Source organism: Ostrinia furnacalis, unplaced genomic scaffold, assembly GCF_004193835.3.
Source record: "Ostrinia furnacalis isolate ACB-3 unplaced genomic scaffold, ASM419383v2 OfSCF0587, whole genome shotgun sequence".
NCBI classification, from domain to species: Eukaryota; Metazoa; Arthropoda; class Insecta; order Lepidoptera; family Crambidae; genus Ostrinia; species Ostrinia furnacalis.
This window is the reverse complement of record NW_021130826.1, coordinates 497,496-515,798: the sequence shown is the minus strand read 5'-3', so window position 1 is coordinate 515,798 and position 18,303 is coordinate 497,496. Positions and strand designations below refer to the sequence as shown.

General features: G+C 38.1%; 3 protein-coding genes across 3 annotated transcripts; 1 reads left to right on the top strand and 2 right to left on the bottom strand.

Annotated features, from left to right (window-relative positions):
- Window positions 1-229: 229 nt before the first annotated feature.
- On the top strand, window positions 230-2,506 carry Ssu72 (Ssu72 CTD phosphatase). The gene has a single exon (XM_028323012.1). It carries the CDS (start codon window positions 621-623, stop codon window positions 1,197-1,199), a length of 579 nt encoding a protein of 192 aa, XP_028178813.1. The 5' UTR covers window positions 230-620; the 3' UTR covers window positions 1,200-2,506.
- Window positions 2,507-6,452: 3,946 nt separating this feature from the next.
- On the bottom strand, window positions 6,453-13,489 carry eas (ethanolamine kinase 1). Its single transcript, XM_028323017.1, has 7 exons — window positions 13,188-13,489; window positions 12,976-13,109; window positions 12,459-12,642; window positions 9,314-9,402; window positions 7,838-8,064; window positions 7,094-7,322; window positions 6,453-6,665 (listed from the first exon to the last, which is right to left on the bottom strand). The coding sequence occupies exons 1-7, from the start codon at window positions 13,320-13,322 to the stop codon at window positions 6,599-6,601; spliced, it is 1,065 nt and encodes a 354-aa protein (XP_028178818.1). The 5' UTR covers window positions 13,323-13,489; the 3' UTR covers window positions 6,453-6,598.
- Window positions 13,490-15,914: 2,425 nt separating this feature from the next.
- On the bottom strand, window positions 15,915-18,167 carry LOC114366208 (cytochrome b-c1 complex subunit 8-like). The gene is made up of 2 exons (XM_028322994.1): window positions 17,729-18,167; window positions 15,915-16,083 (listed from the first exon to the last, which is right to left on the bottom strand). The coding sequence occupies exons 1-2, from the start codon at window positions 17,880-17,882 to the stop codon at window positions 15,974-15,976; spliced, it is 264 nt and encodes an 87-aa protein (XP_028178795.1). The 5' UTR covers window positions 17,883-18,167; the 3' UTR covers window positions 15,915-15,973.
- Window positions 18,168-18,303: the final 136 nt, after the last annotated feature.

The window sequence follows — 18,303 nt, the reverse complement described above, 5'->3', positions numbered from 1 at the left end:
GTATCGTGTTATAAAACGAACGAATTAATTAGTAATAAAGAACGTATAATTTTGGAATAAAGCTTTAAAAATTCAATACTTTTACAAGTCGATCACTGAATCAATCTAGACACTATTATTTTAAAATCAATAGTACATTAAATTCGAGTTTATGCTCATCCATAAATAATTAAATAATCTGTGCAAGGCATAGACCTTTTTCTCGTCCCTTTTTTTGACGCGTTGCGTTGACCGACCCCCCCACCACTGACAGAAAAAGAAAGAAACGTAAACACGGTCAAATTTATAGAAATTGGTCTGCTAATTTCTGTTTTAATTTTAATCTGAATAATTTCTGTCAAATTATATTTAAAGAAACTCAATTAATACTCAAATAAATCATACATGTGAAGCAATTAAGTTGACTGGTAGCAATCAATAATAAAAGTCAAGAAGAGAAGTTGTTTTACACAGCCTGACGACTCATCCTCTGTTTAATAGCGTTTAATATTATCTATATGTCATTACAATAACAGATCGACTACATTTATTGTTTAAACTTGGTGCGGTCAATGAGAATGATCCGCATTGATTGAGTTCAAAGATAATAGAGATCCCAAAAATATAACCTATTAAGTACCATGGATGATTTGTACATTGCAGTTGTATGTTCATCTAACATGAATCGCAGCATGGAAGCTCATGCATTCCTTGTAAAGAAAGGATTTAAAGTAAAATCTTTTGGTACAGGTGAAAAGGTCAAACTCCCTGGAGCATCTGCTGATCGCCCCAATTGTTATGAGTTTGGAATACCATATGATGATATCTATAACGATTTGTTGGAAAAGGATAAATCATACTATACACAAAATGGTTTGCTACATATGCTAGACCGCAATAGAAGAATCAAACCTAGCCCAGAAAAATTCCAAGTATCAACAGAACGATTTGATGTAATTATTACATGTGAAGAAAGAGTTTATGATCAAGTTATTGAATGGTTTGGGTCAAGAAGATCTGTGTTTAACCAGCCAGTACACGTTATTAACATTGATATTCAAGATAATCATGAAGAAGCAACTATAGGAGCCTTTTTGATCAGCGATATGGTCACTAAAATGGCTCAAAGTGATGATCTAGACAATGATATTGATGAATTGTTGCATGATTTTGAAGGAAAATGTCAAAGACCAATTTTGAATTGTATAATGTTTTATTGACAATTATTTTATCACACCCAAAACATTATAAATAAACCTAGATGCACCTTCCTATATTATCCTTCCTACAAAAGAACCCCTCAAGTTCTATGAATTAATGTCTCAAAACACTTTTATACTTTTAATTACATTAGTTTTATGACAAGGTGTATTTTACAGCTGGAATTGAAGTGTGATAAGGTAAACTTTTTAATAGCCGTTTTCAGTATTTTGTTTACAGGGCAGGTTGGCATAACATTAAATGGTAATAATGGTATTGGTGGATATGTAGATATGAAATTTTCCCTTCAAGCCCATTATCTGTTCACCTTTTGTGATTATCATATATATTTTCATGCTGCATGCTGTTGTAATCTCTGTATCCAATTTCGAAAACGTTCAAATTTATGCATATTACGCATCCACGTAGAAAAATACGCCATCGCGCATTCAAAATAATAAGTAAATTCCATGACATGTGACAAGACTAAGGACTACTGTCCACCGAGGCGTCGCATCATAAGCGCATATTCGTCATTATAAGCTTGGGAGTATGTATGCTTGCTTGCAGCTTACATACAAGTAACTCCCTATTTTTATCAAGTAGGCTCCCTATTTTTTATCAATTTTAACGTTCTTAAGTGCCAAATACTGGCCAAAATTTAATAAATAGGTATTTTTTATTTGATATGAAACACTGTCTACATTGCTCCAACGTCACACTCGCGTCGCGACAGTGTTTCAGTTTTGTATGCAGCAATGAAGCGTAGGTACTTACACCAAGTGTATGATAACGAATACGCGCTTATGTTCACTAATCCCCGTTGACGGGGATTGTCAACGGGGAATAGTAGATTAAGCCATAAACCGGCTAAGCGACGCTTCCGTGGACATTAGGCCTTAATATAGACGCCCCCCACCCCGCTGTCCGCAGGCGCTGGCATAGGCAAGAAGACGCGACGCGTTCGAAACACGCAAGTTTGGAGGAGGCCTTAATGCCACGCAGCATTGTCAGTCTTCCGAGTTCAGGTAGGTACCGATATTAGACACGAAAAATTTGTAGAGCAATCGTGTTGGACTTGCTACCGCGTGATGTACCTACTTACCTAAGTGAGGTGCTGATATCGCTACCTACATTGAATCACTACGTGAATATCACAGAAAACGCCTAAATATTTAAAACTCCGGTTATTATACGTACCTACTAAATGTTTCGCTAATTGTGACCATCAAGTCCGTAATTGAGTTCAGTGAGTGTTAAATGTTAATCTAATATTCGTTTGGTTTTTCGAGAGCATTTTACGATCGCTTTGCTAGGGCTACGCCCGGCCCTCATGATTTGTACAAAACTTGATAGTATGTAAGCATGCAAATTAGAGATTGCAAAATCCGGATTTTTCTTAAATCCGGTTTTCCGGATTTGTGTTACGTACAAATCCGGATTATCCGGATTTTTCGAATATTGGGTAATTTTTTTAAACCATCAATTTAATTTAAATAAAACGTAGTTTTTTTCAAAAAGATGTAAGTATTTGAAGAAAAGCGTTTTATTTTATTATCGCGCATGGAATTTATTCCTCTTTTTTTCGGTTTGCGCTACAAGCTTTCGAAATTATTTGAACTTTGCAATTTTTTTCGTTTTAGTAGGTACAACTGCATTTCAGAATAAAAACTTGCTTGTACCTATAAAATATTTTTTTTATTCTTCTTCTTGTCGTGTCGACAACAAACCTACACAGCGTCAGCCCAAAACTCCGCCACAAGAGTGGCGTTGTCAGTAGCCTTCATTAAATCTTCCTGCTTGCAGTTGTTTGGGCACGCAGGGCACGACATCATGTGCTTCGTCGACTGGGGAACAAAACCACACTTGCACTCCAAGTTTGATCCATCCAAGAATCCCCACCTGACACCTGAACAGATTGTCCTTACTACGGCAGACCTGTCCGAAGTCTATAAAGATTTCCAGGTAGGCCAGGGGAGCTAATTTTTTTATTATAATTTTATTTTACACTTTTAAGTTGTATTTCAATCTCAGGGCCCTGGTCATTATTTACGACCAAAGTGCTCGGGAAGACGAATCCAACGAACTCAAACTCTATAAGTTTCTGCCGTTTCGGTTAAGAGTTCCTATGGCCACCTCCTGACTTCATCATCAGGACCCTGAACATCATCTAGCACTTAAGTGCTTGAAAAGACAAATCCAACAAACCCAAATTCGATGAGTTTCCACCGTTTCGTTTAGGAGTTCCTATGGCCACCTCCCGAATCCATCATCAGGACCCTGGGCATCATCTAGCACTAAAGTGCTCGAAAAGACAAATCCAACGAACCCAAGTTCGATGCGATTCCGCCGTTTCGTTTAAGAGTTCCTATGGTCACCTCTTGACTCCATCATCAACCCAGCTAAATGGTCGGCGGTATAGCCAACAACCTGTTTAGAACTCTTTTAAGGATTTCTCCACAATCACCCCCATTCTCATATTCACATTTCGAGATGAATTAATGTAAGCAAATCGAATCCGCTGGGTGAACTAGATGGGCGAGGTTGAAGATCTCTACTTACACTTGGCCTGCGGATGAATATGGAGAAAACAAAGCTTATGTCCAATGTCCATGTTGCGCCCTACCCAGTTTCGGTTGGGAGCTCAATTCTCGAGATTGTTGACAAGTATGTCTACCTCGGACAAACGATTCAGCTGGGTAGGTCCAATTTCGAGAAAGAGGTCAATCGTCGAATCCAACTCGGCTGGGCAGCGTTTGGGAAACGACGCAACATCTTTTAGTCCAAAATACCTCAGTGCCTGAAGACTAAGGTCTACAACCAATGTGTGTTACCAGTGATGACTTATGGTTCGGAAACGTGGCCTTTCACTATAGGCCTTATACAGAAGCTCAAATTGCACAGCGTGCTATGGAGAGGGTGCTCGGTGTTTCTTTACGAGATCGAATCAGAAATGAGGAGATCCGTAAACGAACTAAAGTCGCTGACATACTAGCCCGACGGATACAAGCTTAAGTGGCAATGGGCAGGGCACATAGTACGCAGAACTGACGGCCGATGGGACAGCAAGGTTCTGGAGTGACATGCAATAAATAATTTGAATTTGGAGTGGAGACGTGGGACGTCCACCCACAAGGTGGACCGATAACATCATAAAGGTAGCAGGAAGGCGCTGGACGCAGGTCGCTACCAACCAGGCAACATGAAAAGCATTGGGGGGGCCTATGTTCAGCAGTGGACGTCCTATGGCTGACGTCCATGATGATGATGATGATGACTTACACTTGCAAGGGATATTTGTCGATTTAGCTGCACTTTAAAACTCAGCGATATGGTGTTTCAGAATCAGCGTCTCACTCACGCATGCGGCATAACGCGTTATTGTGCGACGAAGTGCGGGTGCGTTCAATCAAAACTTCGCTTGTTTTGCATCCATGTTGCATTCAATAGATATTTTGGTTTATGATTTTATGATAAAATTTTTGCGGTAAAATATTCGAAAAAACCGGATTTCAAAGTCAAAATCCGGATTTTTTTATAGCCTCAAAATCCGGATTTTTCAGATATTTTCGAATTTCGAATAATCCGGATTGCAATCTCTAATGCAAATCCATAATCAATGACTGTTGTATTGTTTTGAGACTGATTCTAGGACGCGTGGTCATTATGCGGATTCGCATGATACTGTTGATAGAAAATTACACTCGTCTGTCGAGTGAGAACTGTGGAAAATGCTCATTTTGTAATATTTATGGTAAATAGAGACTAGAGTATTTACTTTATAAAAGGAAAACCTTTCACGAACCAAACGTCGTACATTTTACCTGTATTGTACCACACCGTAAGAACGTAATAATATTACATAGAAATGCTCTAGTCTATATTCACCTTTACTCGATCTAATCGTGACACCACTACATAATTATTGACGATGTAACTTGTTGACTAGCTAAGCTACCAGCAGATTCGGATAGCCCTAGTTATGCTCTACCTCTGGGCTACGGTTTGACACTGCTTTTTGGGACACCCTGTATATTACTTTTGATACTAAGTAGGTACCACTCGTCATAACACTTTGTGTTAAAAGTCGTCTACTCTCATAACGTATAGCCTAGGTATACCAGGTATACCTAGGCTGTAGGTGGTATACTATACCTCTAACTTGCCAACCTGCCCTCAACCCATTTCCGGTCTAGGATTCACGCCACGTTAAATCTACTAATAATGTACATACACATAATATGTCTAATTTTAACCACGAGGAAACTTAGCCTGCATCTCACTTGATGAAAAGTGATGATCAGTCCTCGATATCGTGGCGCGCATCCTGATATAAAATTGATAACGTCAACGACAGTAAGTAGTGTAGGTGGTATTTAATTTTCCCCGTCAATAATGATAGGGATTTTTCATTTCAAACACAATTCAATTCAAAATTAAAAATATTGTTTTTTTTTTAAATAGGGGAAATATACTACTGCCCGATTTGTAATTATTTTTACATAATGTATTTTTTATATTTTTGAACCATGCCATGTTTTTTAGCTAAAATGTATCCAATTTGTTAGGCCTTTAAAAAGACTTCTAAGGATTAAACTGAATAATATTATCGCATCAATGTGCACTATGCAAGGCGGCATTTTCGTGCTTCGTCAAGCTTAGGTATTATGGATTTAAGACTTTGAAGTCTTATAAAAAGGCCGACCAATAATGCAATTTTGTACATAAGTAGGTAATACTTGTTAATTATAAAGTTATAAAATACCTAACTTGTTTATTTTGTATTTCCATACCCCTATTACTAACAAATTCAGAGATGTCATCATCACGAAGCAATAAAGATATTATGATTATGATCATCATTATTTCAGCCATAGGATAGACAGCTGAACATAGGCCTCCCCCAATGATTTCCATGTTGACCGGTTGGTAGAGGCCTGTGTCCAGCGCTCCTGCTACCTTTATTATGATGTAGTCGGTCCACCTTGTAGGTGGACGTCAGAGATGTGCATAATTTATAATCACGACTTATTCCTATCCAAAATACCTATAAGAATATGTAAAATTCTCTCGTTCTCTGTGTGCGTGTAGACCACGTAATAACTAAAACATATTAGATACTTAGGAATAATACAGATCCGCACGCGTGTGAAATCCGCGCATCACAGGAAAAAGGGACTGTAACTTTTATATAAGTTTATTTTTTAAAATAAATATACTAATAGGTATTACTTAAGTTGAAACGCTTAATTAATATTAATAAAATATCACTGTACATAATATTTTTCTGTAATATTGGATAATAAATACAATTCGACGTATTCACAATGTTGTACATAATTTTCTTATTTCTAAATAAACAAAGTCCGAAAAGCTGGTCTGCTCAATCTGATCGCATAAAACAGGGTCCATGTCAATTTCAACTGAATTCTTTGAAAATTTTGTCCTTTAGCTCTTGGTATTGATTTAGCCTTATTTCAGCATATCTGAAAATAAACACAGAATAAGTTATAATTTATAACATTTTCCCTGCATTTTAATTTTGTAGTATTTTTCCGAGAACATGGATGGTAAGCGCAGCTCAAAATACTTCCCATAATGTATAGTGCGGATGAATGGAGTTTTGCTATGAGGGCAGATAATATTTTGATTGATAGTGCCTAGTATTCAAAGAAAACTTTGCACACTCGTGTTCCGCAAGGCTTACCATTCATGCCGGCAAATGCAGTCACCCTTAGAGTGTTGCACCGTAAGGTCATGGGTTCGATTCTTAGGTGGAAGTGGAACATAGGACCGATTTCTGAATTGAGTAGAGAATCACGCTCAAGCTTGAGATCTCAATTCAGAAACCGGACCATAGTCAAATAACGATTAGGTACATACTTAGAAATGGGTTAATGGATCGTGAACTTACCTTCCAAAATCAAAATCTATATTCGATAGCTCATATTGAACAAGGGACCATATGCCCCACAAAAAATGCGATGCCAAGGATAGCTGCTGTACTTCAGTGTATACTTTGTCAATGTCTTGGCCAGACGGATTGTCAGTATTCAAATATTCTGTGAGGTATGTATGGATCCATTGTTTTTGGAACTCTTCACTCGGGTATCTACTGTAATCGATATCCTCTATTGATAAACCTAAAAAGTTAATGCTTTCAAGTGAGAACATGTAAGATTATCAATACAGGCTTAGGTTATCATAATACACAGAGTTCAACTCTTATCATTACATTATATGTGACACAGCATTGAAGGTTTACGAATGTCGTCAATCTACGTGATGCTTTTTTGCATCGACTGTGTAAAACTTGGCTATTTATAAGAGGGCTATTTACACTCATGGTCGTGAAATATTAGATGTTTTTATATCCATGCAAGAAGCCAAGACACGTAGATAGTAGGCAAGCAACACTTGGATTGTGTTGTTTAGTCGGTAGCCGTTAGCTTTATGTAAAGGAATAATTCCAAGTAAGATATCTGATATATCTACTAGTTATTTGACTCGTAGTATAAAATATCTAGACAAATATCATTTTTACTTATTATCTTATCTCAATGTAAATAAGTAGGTTATTTATAAGAGCAATGAATCGTCACAAGGAGACATCGTGACGGTTATGAAAGAATTGACACAAATGTTCACAATCACTCACCCACAAATTCATTGAAGTGGTTGGCAATATCAAACCCCTGATAGTTATATGTTGCATATTCGTAATCAATGAAAGCTATGGTCCCTTCAGCTTGGTTGTAGATCACGTTTCCTAGAAGCAAATCATTGTGAGCAAACACTATTGGGCTCTCAGTTCGGATTAAGTGTGATTTTAGGCGCTCAAACTCTATCCTTAGTCTTGTTATTGACCCAAAGCTATTCACAAATCTACAACAGAAAGAAATAACAAAAATATTCGTGTTAAAATATTATAATTTTGTTAATATAATAAAATATTAATATTAGATTAGGTTTACGAAGTTCCTGCCTATTTTTTTTATTCAACTTCGAAAGTTGGAAGGAAGGGTTTTATTTTCCCATTTTGGTTTCTTTACTTTTGAAGTTTTTAAAAGCTCTAAAATAAAATAAATAGGTAACAACCAAACAACCATTCAAGCTCCTTCTCCCAAATGTGTGTCTTCTATCACACGGTCATCCAACTATAATGTTAGTATTACAATCAGTGGTTAGGGAATAAGGAAAGTAATGGTTAATCAATAAATCATTAGTATCTGCCGTTGTTACTTAATAATTGGCGTGACTACAAATTCTGGTCATGGCCATGATTTATTGATCCGTCATGCAATTTTGTTTAAGTTAGGGCTCGCGTGCACTGGTGTTTATTGTCACCGTGCCAAGTATATCTTTCTCTTTTACACTCTTATCAAGAGAAATCGACTACGTTGTCTTGCTTTTTCTCTTTATAAAAGTAGTTACTAACTTTTTCTTTTATCTATGGAGAAACATACTATTACTGTCACGGTAACAAAAGTCACCCGTGTACTATTCTACACATGCTCCGCGTACTATAAATAGATAAAAAAGATATAAAGACGAGTAATGTCGGTAAGTACAACCCGATCGTACTAACTGCGCACCTCACTGGAATGCGACTCTCCCTCAGGCCTCAGCCTCGAACTTAGCGGGCAGCGGGGCGGCGGCGGCGGCGGCGGCGGCGCGGGAGCGGAAGGATCTTATGCGTAAAATCAAATAGACCGGTTCTCGAAAACAGCGGCGCGGCAGCGGGCAACGAGCGGGCAGCGCACTCCTTCTTTTGCCCACAATAAATCGAGCGTTAGGAATAAATTTGAATCGAAATAAAATTGTCGCCGTTGTTCAGACATTTCGTTTGCGAATAAAAACAAATATCTCGACAACACAACCCCGAACACAACACTTCGCCGCTAAAGCGCCGCGCGAGCTGCCCGCTTGTTTCGAGAACGGGTCTGCGTTGCCCGCCCCGCTCCAGCGCCGCCGCCGCTCCCGCCCCGCTGCCCGCTAAGTTCGAGGCTGAGGCCTCAAACTTACCTGCACACCTCCCTCGTTCGTCCCGTTTCCGTACAGAACTTCGATGTGACGTCACGGCAGCTAGGTGCGCAGTTAACTCGACCGGGTTGTACAACATTAAAAAACTGACCTTTTATGTTTTTTGGGATCAGTAAAAGGTTCCGGTAATAACATTAAAAATTGTTCAATTTTATCCCATACCATTGGCTCTTCTTTTATCTGTAAGAATTCATTAAAATGAGACTTTTAAAAATCAAACACTGTAAGGAACTGAAACTACTTAGCTTTCGGGGGAAACCATGAATTATTTTAATACCTACTATAAATTGTAAATGAATTTGTCAAAATGACTTGGATGGTTAACCATCCAACCTAATTATTCAGCATTATCAAGATTAAAACCTTGAGAATGGTTTTTGATAAGCATTTTATTGTAAGGTTAACACATAAATAAACGGTAGGAAATATATCACGTAATTTACTACGCGTCGTAATTAAACTACATTTCCACGTAGTAGGTACTAACTACTTGCAATAAAATGTGTGGAAGTCGCTCCGTGAGTAGGTACCTAAAACCTTTTACCTATCCTACCTTTCTTAGCCCGAGTCGCGCATTGTAGGATTGTATTGTAATTATGTGCTATAGAGAGAAGTTTTCCAACCAATAGTCTCCGCTTAGCTCAATCGTTTCCATTGGAGCAGAGAAGAAATGAGCGGCGTTTCATACATAAATTGAACTGAACGGGACGAAGCCGAAAGGGGAAGAGGAAGGAAACTGTATCGCACGGAGACGTTTCACACGCGAGATAAGAAGTTGAACTTCCTCAGCTTCTAACTCTTCTTCTTCTAATTTTAATGTTCAATTTTATTTGCAATCTTTTCGTAACCGACGCTGAACGTCTTCTTGCACACAAAACGCGTAGTCAGCACTGTTACTGTACCGCTCACATAGCGGCTCATCTCATGCATCTCACTCATTGCACGCTACGACACTCGACTCCGCGCAAGTCTCCGTTTTGATAGAAATAACCTGCTCTCCAGGCCGCTCTTCTCCACACATTTTCAAAACGGGCCTAACGATGATTCCGCATTGCATCTGATCCGAATCCGTGACTTAATCGCTGACGTCGGTCCAGCAATGCGTCGACAAATTGTCGGATTCGGATTTGATTGTATACAGTGTGTGGATTAGAGATGAAACGGATAGTTGTTTGGCCGGATACCGGATACCGGATATCCGGCGAGCTGCTAGGCCGGATAGCCGGATATCCGGCGGCCGGATAGTTGTCCCATTGTCATGTTGCATGTCGTAACGAGTTTAGCGCTGCACAGGTGCTTCGAACGCGATCAGTAGGTCTAGTAGACTAGACAAGTCACACTTTTCGAAAATCGAATTCGTTCGAATAGAATGTCCGATTTTGCCACTCGTCTAAGGGGCAGATCAATTCGGGCGATTTCGGTTGCCATCGTGAGTATGTGTAGAATAGCGAAAATTCAATTAGTTTACTTGCTGCGTAATCTGAATGAACTGCATTATACAGGGTGACTTTGAAATCGTTGGCATTCTTTTTAAAATAAGACTACTCATGATTCCCCAAATATGAGTCATAACAAATGAATTAAAATTTCAATATTTGAAATCTTGTACAGACGACAGCACATCAATCTTCATATTGTGGCATCTTATTTCAATGTATTAAGTGTTATTTTGCAACAAAATGTATAGGATGATGTGCTGTTGACTGTACAATAGTTTTAAACTCTTTTTAAGAGCACCATGTATCATGAGTAGTCTTATATTAAAAGGATGCCAACGATTTCAAAGTCACCCTCTATGTCATTAGACCATCAGTGAAAAAAAAAAGATCGCCTATTTTATTTGGCAATATTTCGACATTAAAATATATTTACTATTTATGTATTCGTCATTAGAGTGAATAGCCCAGAAAAGAAATTAGTTTTTTGAAAGGCCTTAATATGGCTTTTTTGTAACTTTTTGGACTTTAGATAAAAACCGTCATTATTATAAGCCATTTTATTGATATTTGACTCAAAGATTAATGTGTTTCATTTTATTATAGGAAATTTTCGTAGTTTCTTTAATATCCGGTATCCGGCCGGATAGTGAGCTACTATCCGGTATCCGGCCGGATAGTAAATTGAGGCCGGATATCCGGCCTACCGGATAGTTGCCGGATATCCGTTTCATCTCTAGTGTGGATACAGATTGAGAATACAGACGGAATACTCGTAGTTATTTTCCATTCGTAACGCGCAACTACAAGATTAATATTGATGTTAGGAAATTAAGGGGAACTAAATTGTCAATTTCCTCAATGACTGTACAAAGCACTCGTGTGGGAGATGTAACACGGGCGTTGCTAGTGCGACTACACGCCACAGAGGGTGCGTTGAATAAAGCGACGAGCAGCAACGGAACGCGACATGCGCGTATACAGGGTGGACTGGAAACGAAAAGTGATCTCACTCGATTATTTCTAAACCACACAAGATATCGAAAAGCTGGTTACTGATCCTGAAAGTACTTCACAAGTTCAAGCTTCAAAACTTTTAAAATAAACTCGTGAATTCTTATTTCAAATTATTTATGGAAAATGTTGGTTTTAGGCTTTACTTGCTAGCAGAAACCGAGTGCCATGACTGTGGCTGTACTAAATGTATAGAAGTTCGAAACAATGATTTTTTAGATAGATCCAATTTATTCTGTAACCAAATAATGATACCATTTAATAGAGCTCGTGAAGCACTTTTAGGATCAGTAAACTGTTTTACTATATCTTGTATAGTTTTTAATATTTTGAGGCTTTTCTAAATGTATGGAAGCTGGAAACATTGAATTTTCGGATAGATCAAGTTTATTCTGTAACATATCATTGGTACCATTTGATAGAGCTACTGGAGCACTTTCAGGATCAGTAACCAGTTTTTCGATATATTGTATAGCATTGGTTCCCAAAGGGGGGCGCAGGGAAACTGTATACTTAAGTATAAAAAACCTGCGACCGCTGAGAGAATGCATTCCAGACTGCTCGATACGATACGAGACTGGGGCGGGGCGCGGAATTTTTTGTATGGTCGAAAGGGGGTGCATCTCAAATAAGTTTGGAAACCGATGTTGTATGGTTTAGAAATAATCGAGTGAGATCACTTATCGTTTCCACCCTGTATAGGCTGGGGGGGGGCAAGTGATTATTAAAATTAACCTCATTTAAAATGACTAAAGAAAATTGTAATACAACATCTGACATACTTACTTCTTCTGCTAGTTTAACTTTATGCATTTTTGCCATTTGAGTTGCTACTAGTGGCCATATTTTAGGATTTAACACAGATTCAACTGTGAGCGTCTCACCGGGATAGTATTGATAAGCGAGACCATTTTCAAACATTCCATAAACTTGAGGAGCCAGCCCTAGTTTATTTAGAGTTTTGATGTTTCTGGAACAATAACATTGTAATAAATGAATAACATGCAACTGAAAGACATGCTTGAGATAAGTGTGACCAACAAGATTTTATCAAGGTTCATTATATTTCTTGTGTAAATAATGAACAATAAGTGAAACGTGACTGTGGTAGCAGTCACTTATCACTTTTAACATAGTACAAGTTATTTATTATAATTATTATCTACATATAGAATATGTACGTTCACTCTGAAACAAAATCAAGCTAAGGAGAACTTAACTTATAAGCATCGTAACATGTTTCTTTGTAACATAAACATTTTAATCACTTAATATGATCATTAACAAAACTTTACACACTTACCGTAACTCTGCATTTCTGTCAATAAGCAAGTCAGTTTTGTTGCCATAAATCCGTACCAACACAATATTTTCATTGTTAGGGTCTGTGTTTAGCTGACACGCCACCAATTTATTAGTAATTCCATCTGTAAATAACTGCAAAAACAGACTAATGATGGCGACTGATAAAATGAACTTAGGTAATTTTAATTAAATGAGAGAACACATAATCACCTTAAATTTGATATCGTTAGCTGGCCAATTAGGTCTTATAACTTCAAGTAATTTTGAAATCCCCATATGAAGATTATTTTCTTCAATTTTTATGGGTACAAATACATCACCAGCTGGAAGACAAACTGACGACATTGTTTTGAGTTATTATATTTTTAAATCAATTTGAAACTGAGCACGGTAGTTAATTGGGAAATCGCAACTGGCATTGAAAATTTTAAATAGGTAATGCTATTGCCGCAAAGCTCAACAATAAAATAAAACGTCTCCTAGCCGAGCTGCTGATTCTGACTTTTTTTTTTTTTTTAATATAGTTTTTCACGGCTCTGGGTGCATGCCCTTTTAAGCCAGTCTTTGAAGTCCGTTGAACTTTTGTTTGAATTTGACACATGAACATGACAACTGTGTTTGACACTTCACTTCACTGATTCACTGTGATTCACTGATATTTTCTTAGTTCTTACTCTTCTCAATTTCTCAAATAGTTCCCAGAGTTGAAACCACGAAAGTATATAAGGGTTTGAAAAGTTTCGAATCCTTGAGGAGTTCGTCCAACGACTGTGGTACACGTTCACAAATAGATTGAAGGTCATCGATCATGACCAGTCTCTGGATTCCAAAACTTCTACATTTCAGGATTATGTGTTCCATATCGGCAAGCTCTTCATTGCAATATGTACATTCAGCGCTCGGAATCAAGTTAAGCCTCTTCAGGTGAGTGGGAGCGTGGCAATGGCCAAATCTCAGCCTATTTATTATGGTTATGAACTTCCTGTTATCTATATTCTCATTCCTCCGATGGTACCAAGGTTTGGCGGGCGGGCTTCCTTGGATCTTAGCATACCATTTTCCCTTTTCCATACTAGTAATAGTCCAGTACTCATGCCATATCTTTTTCAGGTCTTGACTGATTGCGGCTTGATAGTCAGTGTGTAAGGTTGTTCATGGATGGAAAATGAATACAATTAATCATCTAAATTCGAAAAGTGACCAGTCGTATAAAAACGTTTCATGGATTTGCGTTTTATTATCGAAAAACATTCGCTAAAACTCATTTTTTTTAACAAATAATAAATCAAATTCAAGTTTAAATGCACTTTATGACATAATTTTTAAATTGTCACTATTAATATTTTTTACTGAATAACCTGTAAAGTTAATTCTACAATTTCTGAAAAATCACCTAAAAGTAACCTTTTCATTAGTGTAACCTAAAAGTAACCACAGCAGTTCAAAAGTAACCTAAAAGGTTACAAAAGTAACCTTCTGGCAACACTGTGACTGACAGACAGCAGACCACAGATATATCTGTGCAGCAGACAGTGACACAGGACACTGACAAGTGACAACAACTGGTGGGTGACAACCATGAAGCTATAGATAAAAATGGAGGCCACACTCCGAATACCTACTTGAATGAAGCACGACCTTTGTATCACTATCTCGCTCTCTGTGGGCAGACACTCTCTCTTTCTAAATAAACAAAAAACATAAATTTGCTCAAAGTCAATGAAACTCAATGTAAAATCTTTATTTCTTGACATAGGTATCATTAAATGTTAAGTGTAAATGACTAAATACTGGTAAAACGTTTTAGGAAGAAATTACTGTGAAAAATGTTTACAAATGATCCAATGTCGGAAATCACGAAATAAACACTTACGCGTGGAATCTTAAGTCATTTCCAGGACACCACGTACTACCGCAACCACGCACTACAAAATTTTGCACCATTTCTGATAAAACAATGATTTTGTCCTGTAAAAAATCTCAAATGAAATTAACTGCCATTAGGCATGGCGGTTGTTTACTGTTTAAGGGCCGGGTTGGGCCGATGTTGCCACATGGTATCGATTTCCCAGGAATTGGGATTGTAATTCCCTGATTCGCCAACACATTCAGCCTAAACGGCCGACAATTTTGTGATTTTTAATTTAACTAGGTAATCGTAGTTCAAATATTTAATTATTTATTTGTTTAACTTCTGATTTGGTTAGTGAATTGGCTATTTCGAAGAATTTACTAGGAGATTTCAATAAGGAGATAGCAATACTACAGTCCACACTAAAAAGAGAGGTCGGCCCACAGAGAGCGAGATAGAGATAAGTAGGTATTTGACTCCTCAAGTTGTTGTTCCATTCCAAGTTTGGCCTCCATTTTTATCTTTAGCTTCATGGTGACAACAATGACAGCTGACACAACTAAAAGCATAGATTCATCAATTCTAGATGGACCAGCCCTACCTACAAAATAAACTTGTTATAACCTAAATCGGAATTTGGAACATAAAATGGCTACGTAATATATAGTCTGGGGGGGCAGCAACTAAAATTGAATACAGTAACTTACCTACCTCACTTTTGCTAATCGGCGATGATACAGATACCTACAGCCATATCCTCTAATCCATATCTGTGCTACAGGCCACTTCAGGCCAGCCCTTGCCCTCCTTTGTGTAGCGCAGCGATATGGTTGATGCGATCTACGACATTGATAGGAGGGTGCCTTGGTGCAAAGAATATATTTACTCTGACGACCTTGGTGCACTATCGAGTGACAAACAAGGAGCTGGCCTGCAGGGAGCTCATCAGGCGGCGGCTCGGTGTCGTTGTGGAAATTCTTGGAAGGAGACGTCCAGCACGTCTAACTGGAACCTGTATGACTGGAGCAAACTTTTTGCACAAAAGTAGAGTATAATAGTGGCGGACTTAATAATAAATAACGTAGTAAGAGAACTAACAATTTATTTATTTAAATAAACAAAGCTCAATATGTAGTTCAATCAATTATTTAGCTTCTGGGTCTTCTTCGAACATAAAGTCTCGAGGATTCTTTCTTTTAGACAAATAGTGAGCTTCTTCCGCGGCTTTGTAAACCAAGTACCCCACCACGAAAGCTAAAAAAAAACATTTTCATTATTATATGTCATACTAAAAGCTAATTAGCTTTAAATAACAAGTCATTCTTTCATTCATTAACGCCCATATATGGGCGTTTCCAGATGCAATGTGCCAAATTAATTACTAAAGCTAAGCGTCCACTTGTCGATATCGTACGCAACGGACGCATCGTAGGTACAAAACGGATAAATGTTTTACAGTGTGTCTGTCGCAGGCAAATTGTATGATTCCGCATTTTACAAACGGCGTCGTCAGTTTACAAACGCTCGCTGTTCTATGAAATGCCGAAGGCAAATTGGCGACTCGTTCAATTGATAAAATTTCGACTATGATTGTTGCAATAGGGTGACCATCATAAAACACATGTTGGACAAATCAGACTTAAATTCAGAAATCAGGTAGGTATCTATTCAGGTAAGACAAACCTAAAATACTAGCTACTCCTAAAGTAATTAAAATATTTTCGTAATAAAAACAAGACTAAACTAATTTAAACTATTGACGTACGTACCTATAGGTAAAACTATGACACAAAATAAGTTTCGATAGTCAGTCCTTTAATTCTTACATTTTAATTATACCTAGAAGAAGTCTAGAAGACAACACAATATTTTTTTAAACCAATAATATTCCGCAGCAGTCCACCACCAGGCCGAGCACCAGATTCCATTGTCACCTTAGCGTTTTTTACGTGCCGGATAACCTCAAAAACTATTTAATTTTTCCATAGCTTTTTCACTGCTCCTATTTATGAATCGTAAAATATTATTAATTCACTAAGTATAATCAATGTCTTTTTATGTGAAAAGTCCTTTGAATACGGAAAATTTGCACTGTTTTCTGTATCACAACACCACGACTCGACGCCATTTTTCTTGTTTTGATTAGCAGCGCCTCGCGTGGTAAGAAAAAGAACTAAATACTTCAATTTGCCGCGGCATTTTGTAAACAGCAATTGAATTGGCTATCAAATGTTTTGGCATATTATAAAGTGCCCAGGCAATTTACATTTTGACTTCGGCATTTCATAGAGCAGCGAGCGTTTGTGAACTGACAACGCCGTTTGTAAAATGCGGAATCATACAATTTGCCTGCGACATGTCCACTGTACCGGCAGCGTAAGGATTACCGATGGTGAGTACCAGCATACGGATTGACGATGCCAGTTCATTCAGATTTTCATAGTGAACGCACATGTGGACTCTGTGAGACTGGAGGAAAGCGATGAAGAACAATGCAAAGCGAGCGCCGGACTGCGTCCACTGATCGGCATTACGTATGACGTCATCGGCAGGCATCGCAAGTTGCCTCTCGGAGCATAGGTGTCGGCATTGTCGATTGTTGTCGATGTGCGATGCGTACGATGCGGACGGTAATATGAGTTTCTATATAAATAATTCTATGATCCGTTGCGTGCGATACGTCCGATGCGTACGATACGGACATGTGGACGCTTAGCTTTAAACAGCCAGTCCATAACTGCGTGATACGATTTTGGTCTGGCGATCTTCGTATATGCAATGTTTTAACATATTTTAACTGAAACTTCCTCAAGAGAACAAAATCGCTCTAAGAGTAGGTTGGGGGGCAGCACAGCCGTCTGAACCTAGATTTCAGAATTAAAAATCCCATTAAACTTACGCGGGACTACGACAAAAACACATTCTCGAAATCTTCGAAAACAATTTGGAATTCCGTAAGAAAAGGCTCCAGCAAACGGTTTCTGTTCATGAGGAGATATTTTGTAGGCGATTATGCCACGAATTGTAGCAAGTTCACCAAAATGTTTGCCCATTTTTAGTATTCTACAAAATCAATTTATTAGTTAATTCAATTGACAACAACAGACAACAATGAGAATAAAACAAAAAACTGCTGGTGACAAAAAACTTTCTTTCACTGTCACGTGCGTCGCGGAGAAGCGTCCACAGAAGAGAGAGACGCTATAATAGCGTGCACCGACTTGGGTAACACAGGCGACATAAATCACCCGTGTGCGCGGCCCTTATAAGCAATTTTTTATTAACCTACTTCAAAAAAAGGAGGAGGGAGGAGGTTCTCTATGTTGCCACTAGCTGACTGCTCGAGAGTATTGGTCGCGCAACAAGAGTTGAGGTAGGTAATGGTAACCAACACAATATCGGTAGTCCGACAGACTACAAGCGCTTTCTGTCTCGCTTGCACACATTCGTTAATATTTAGCAAGGCTTGTGTAT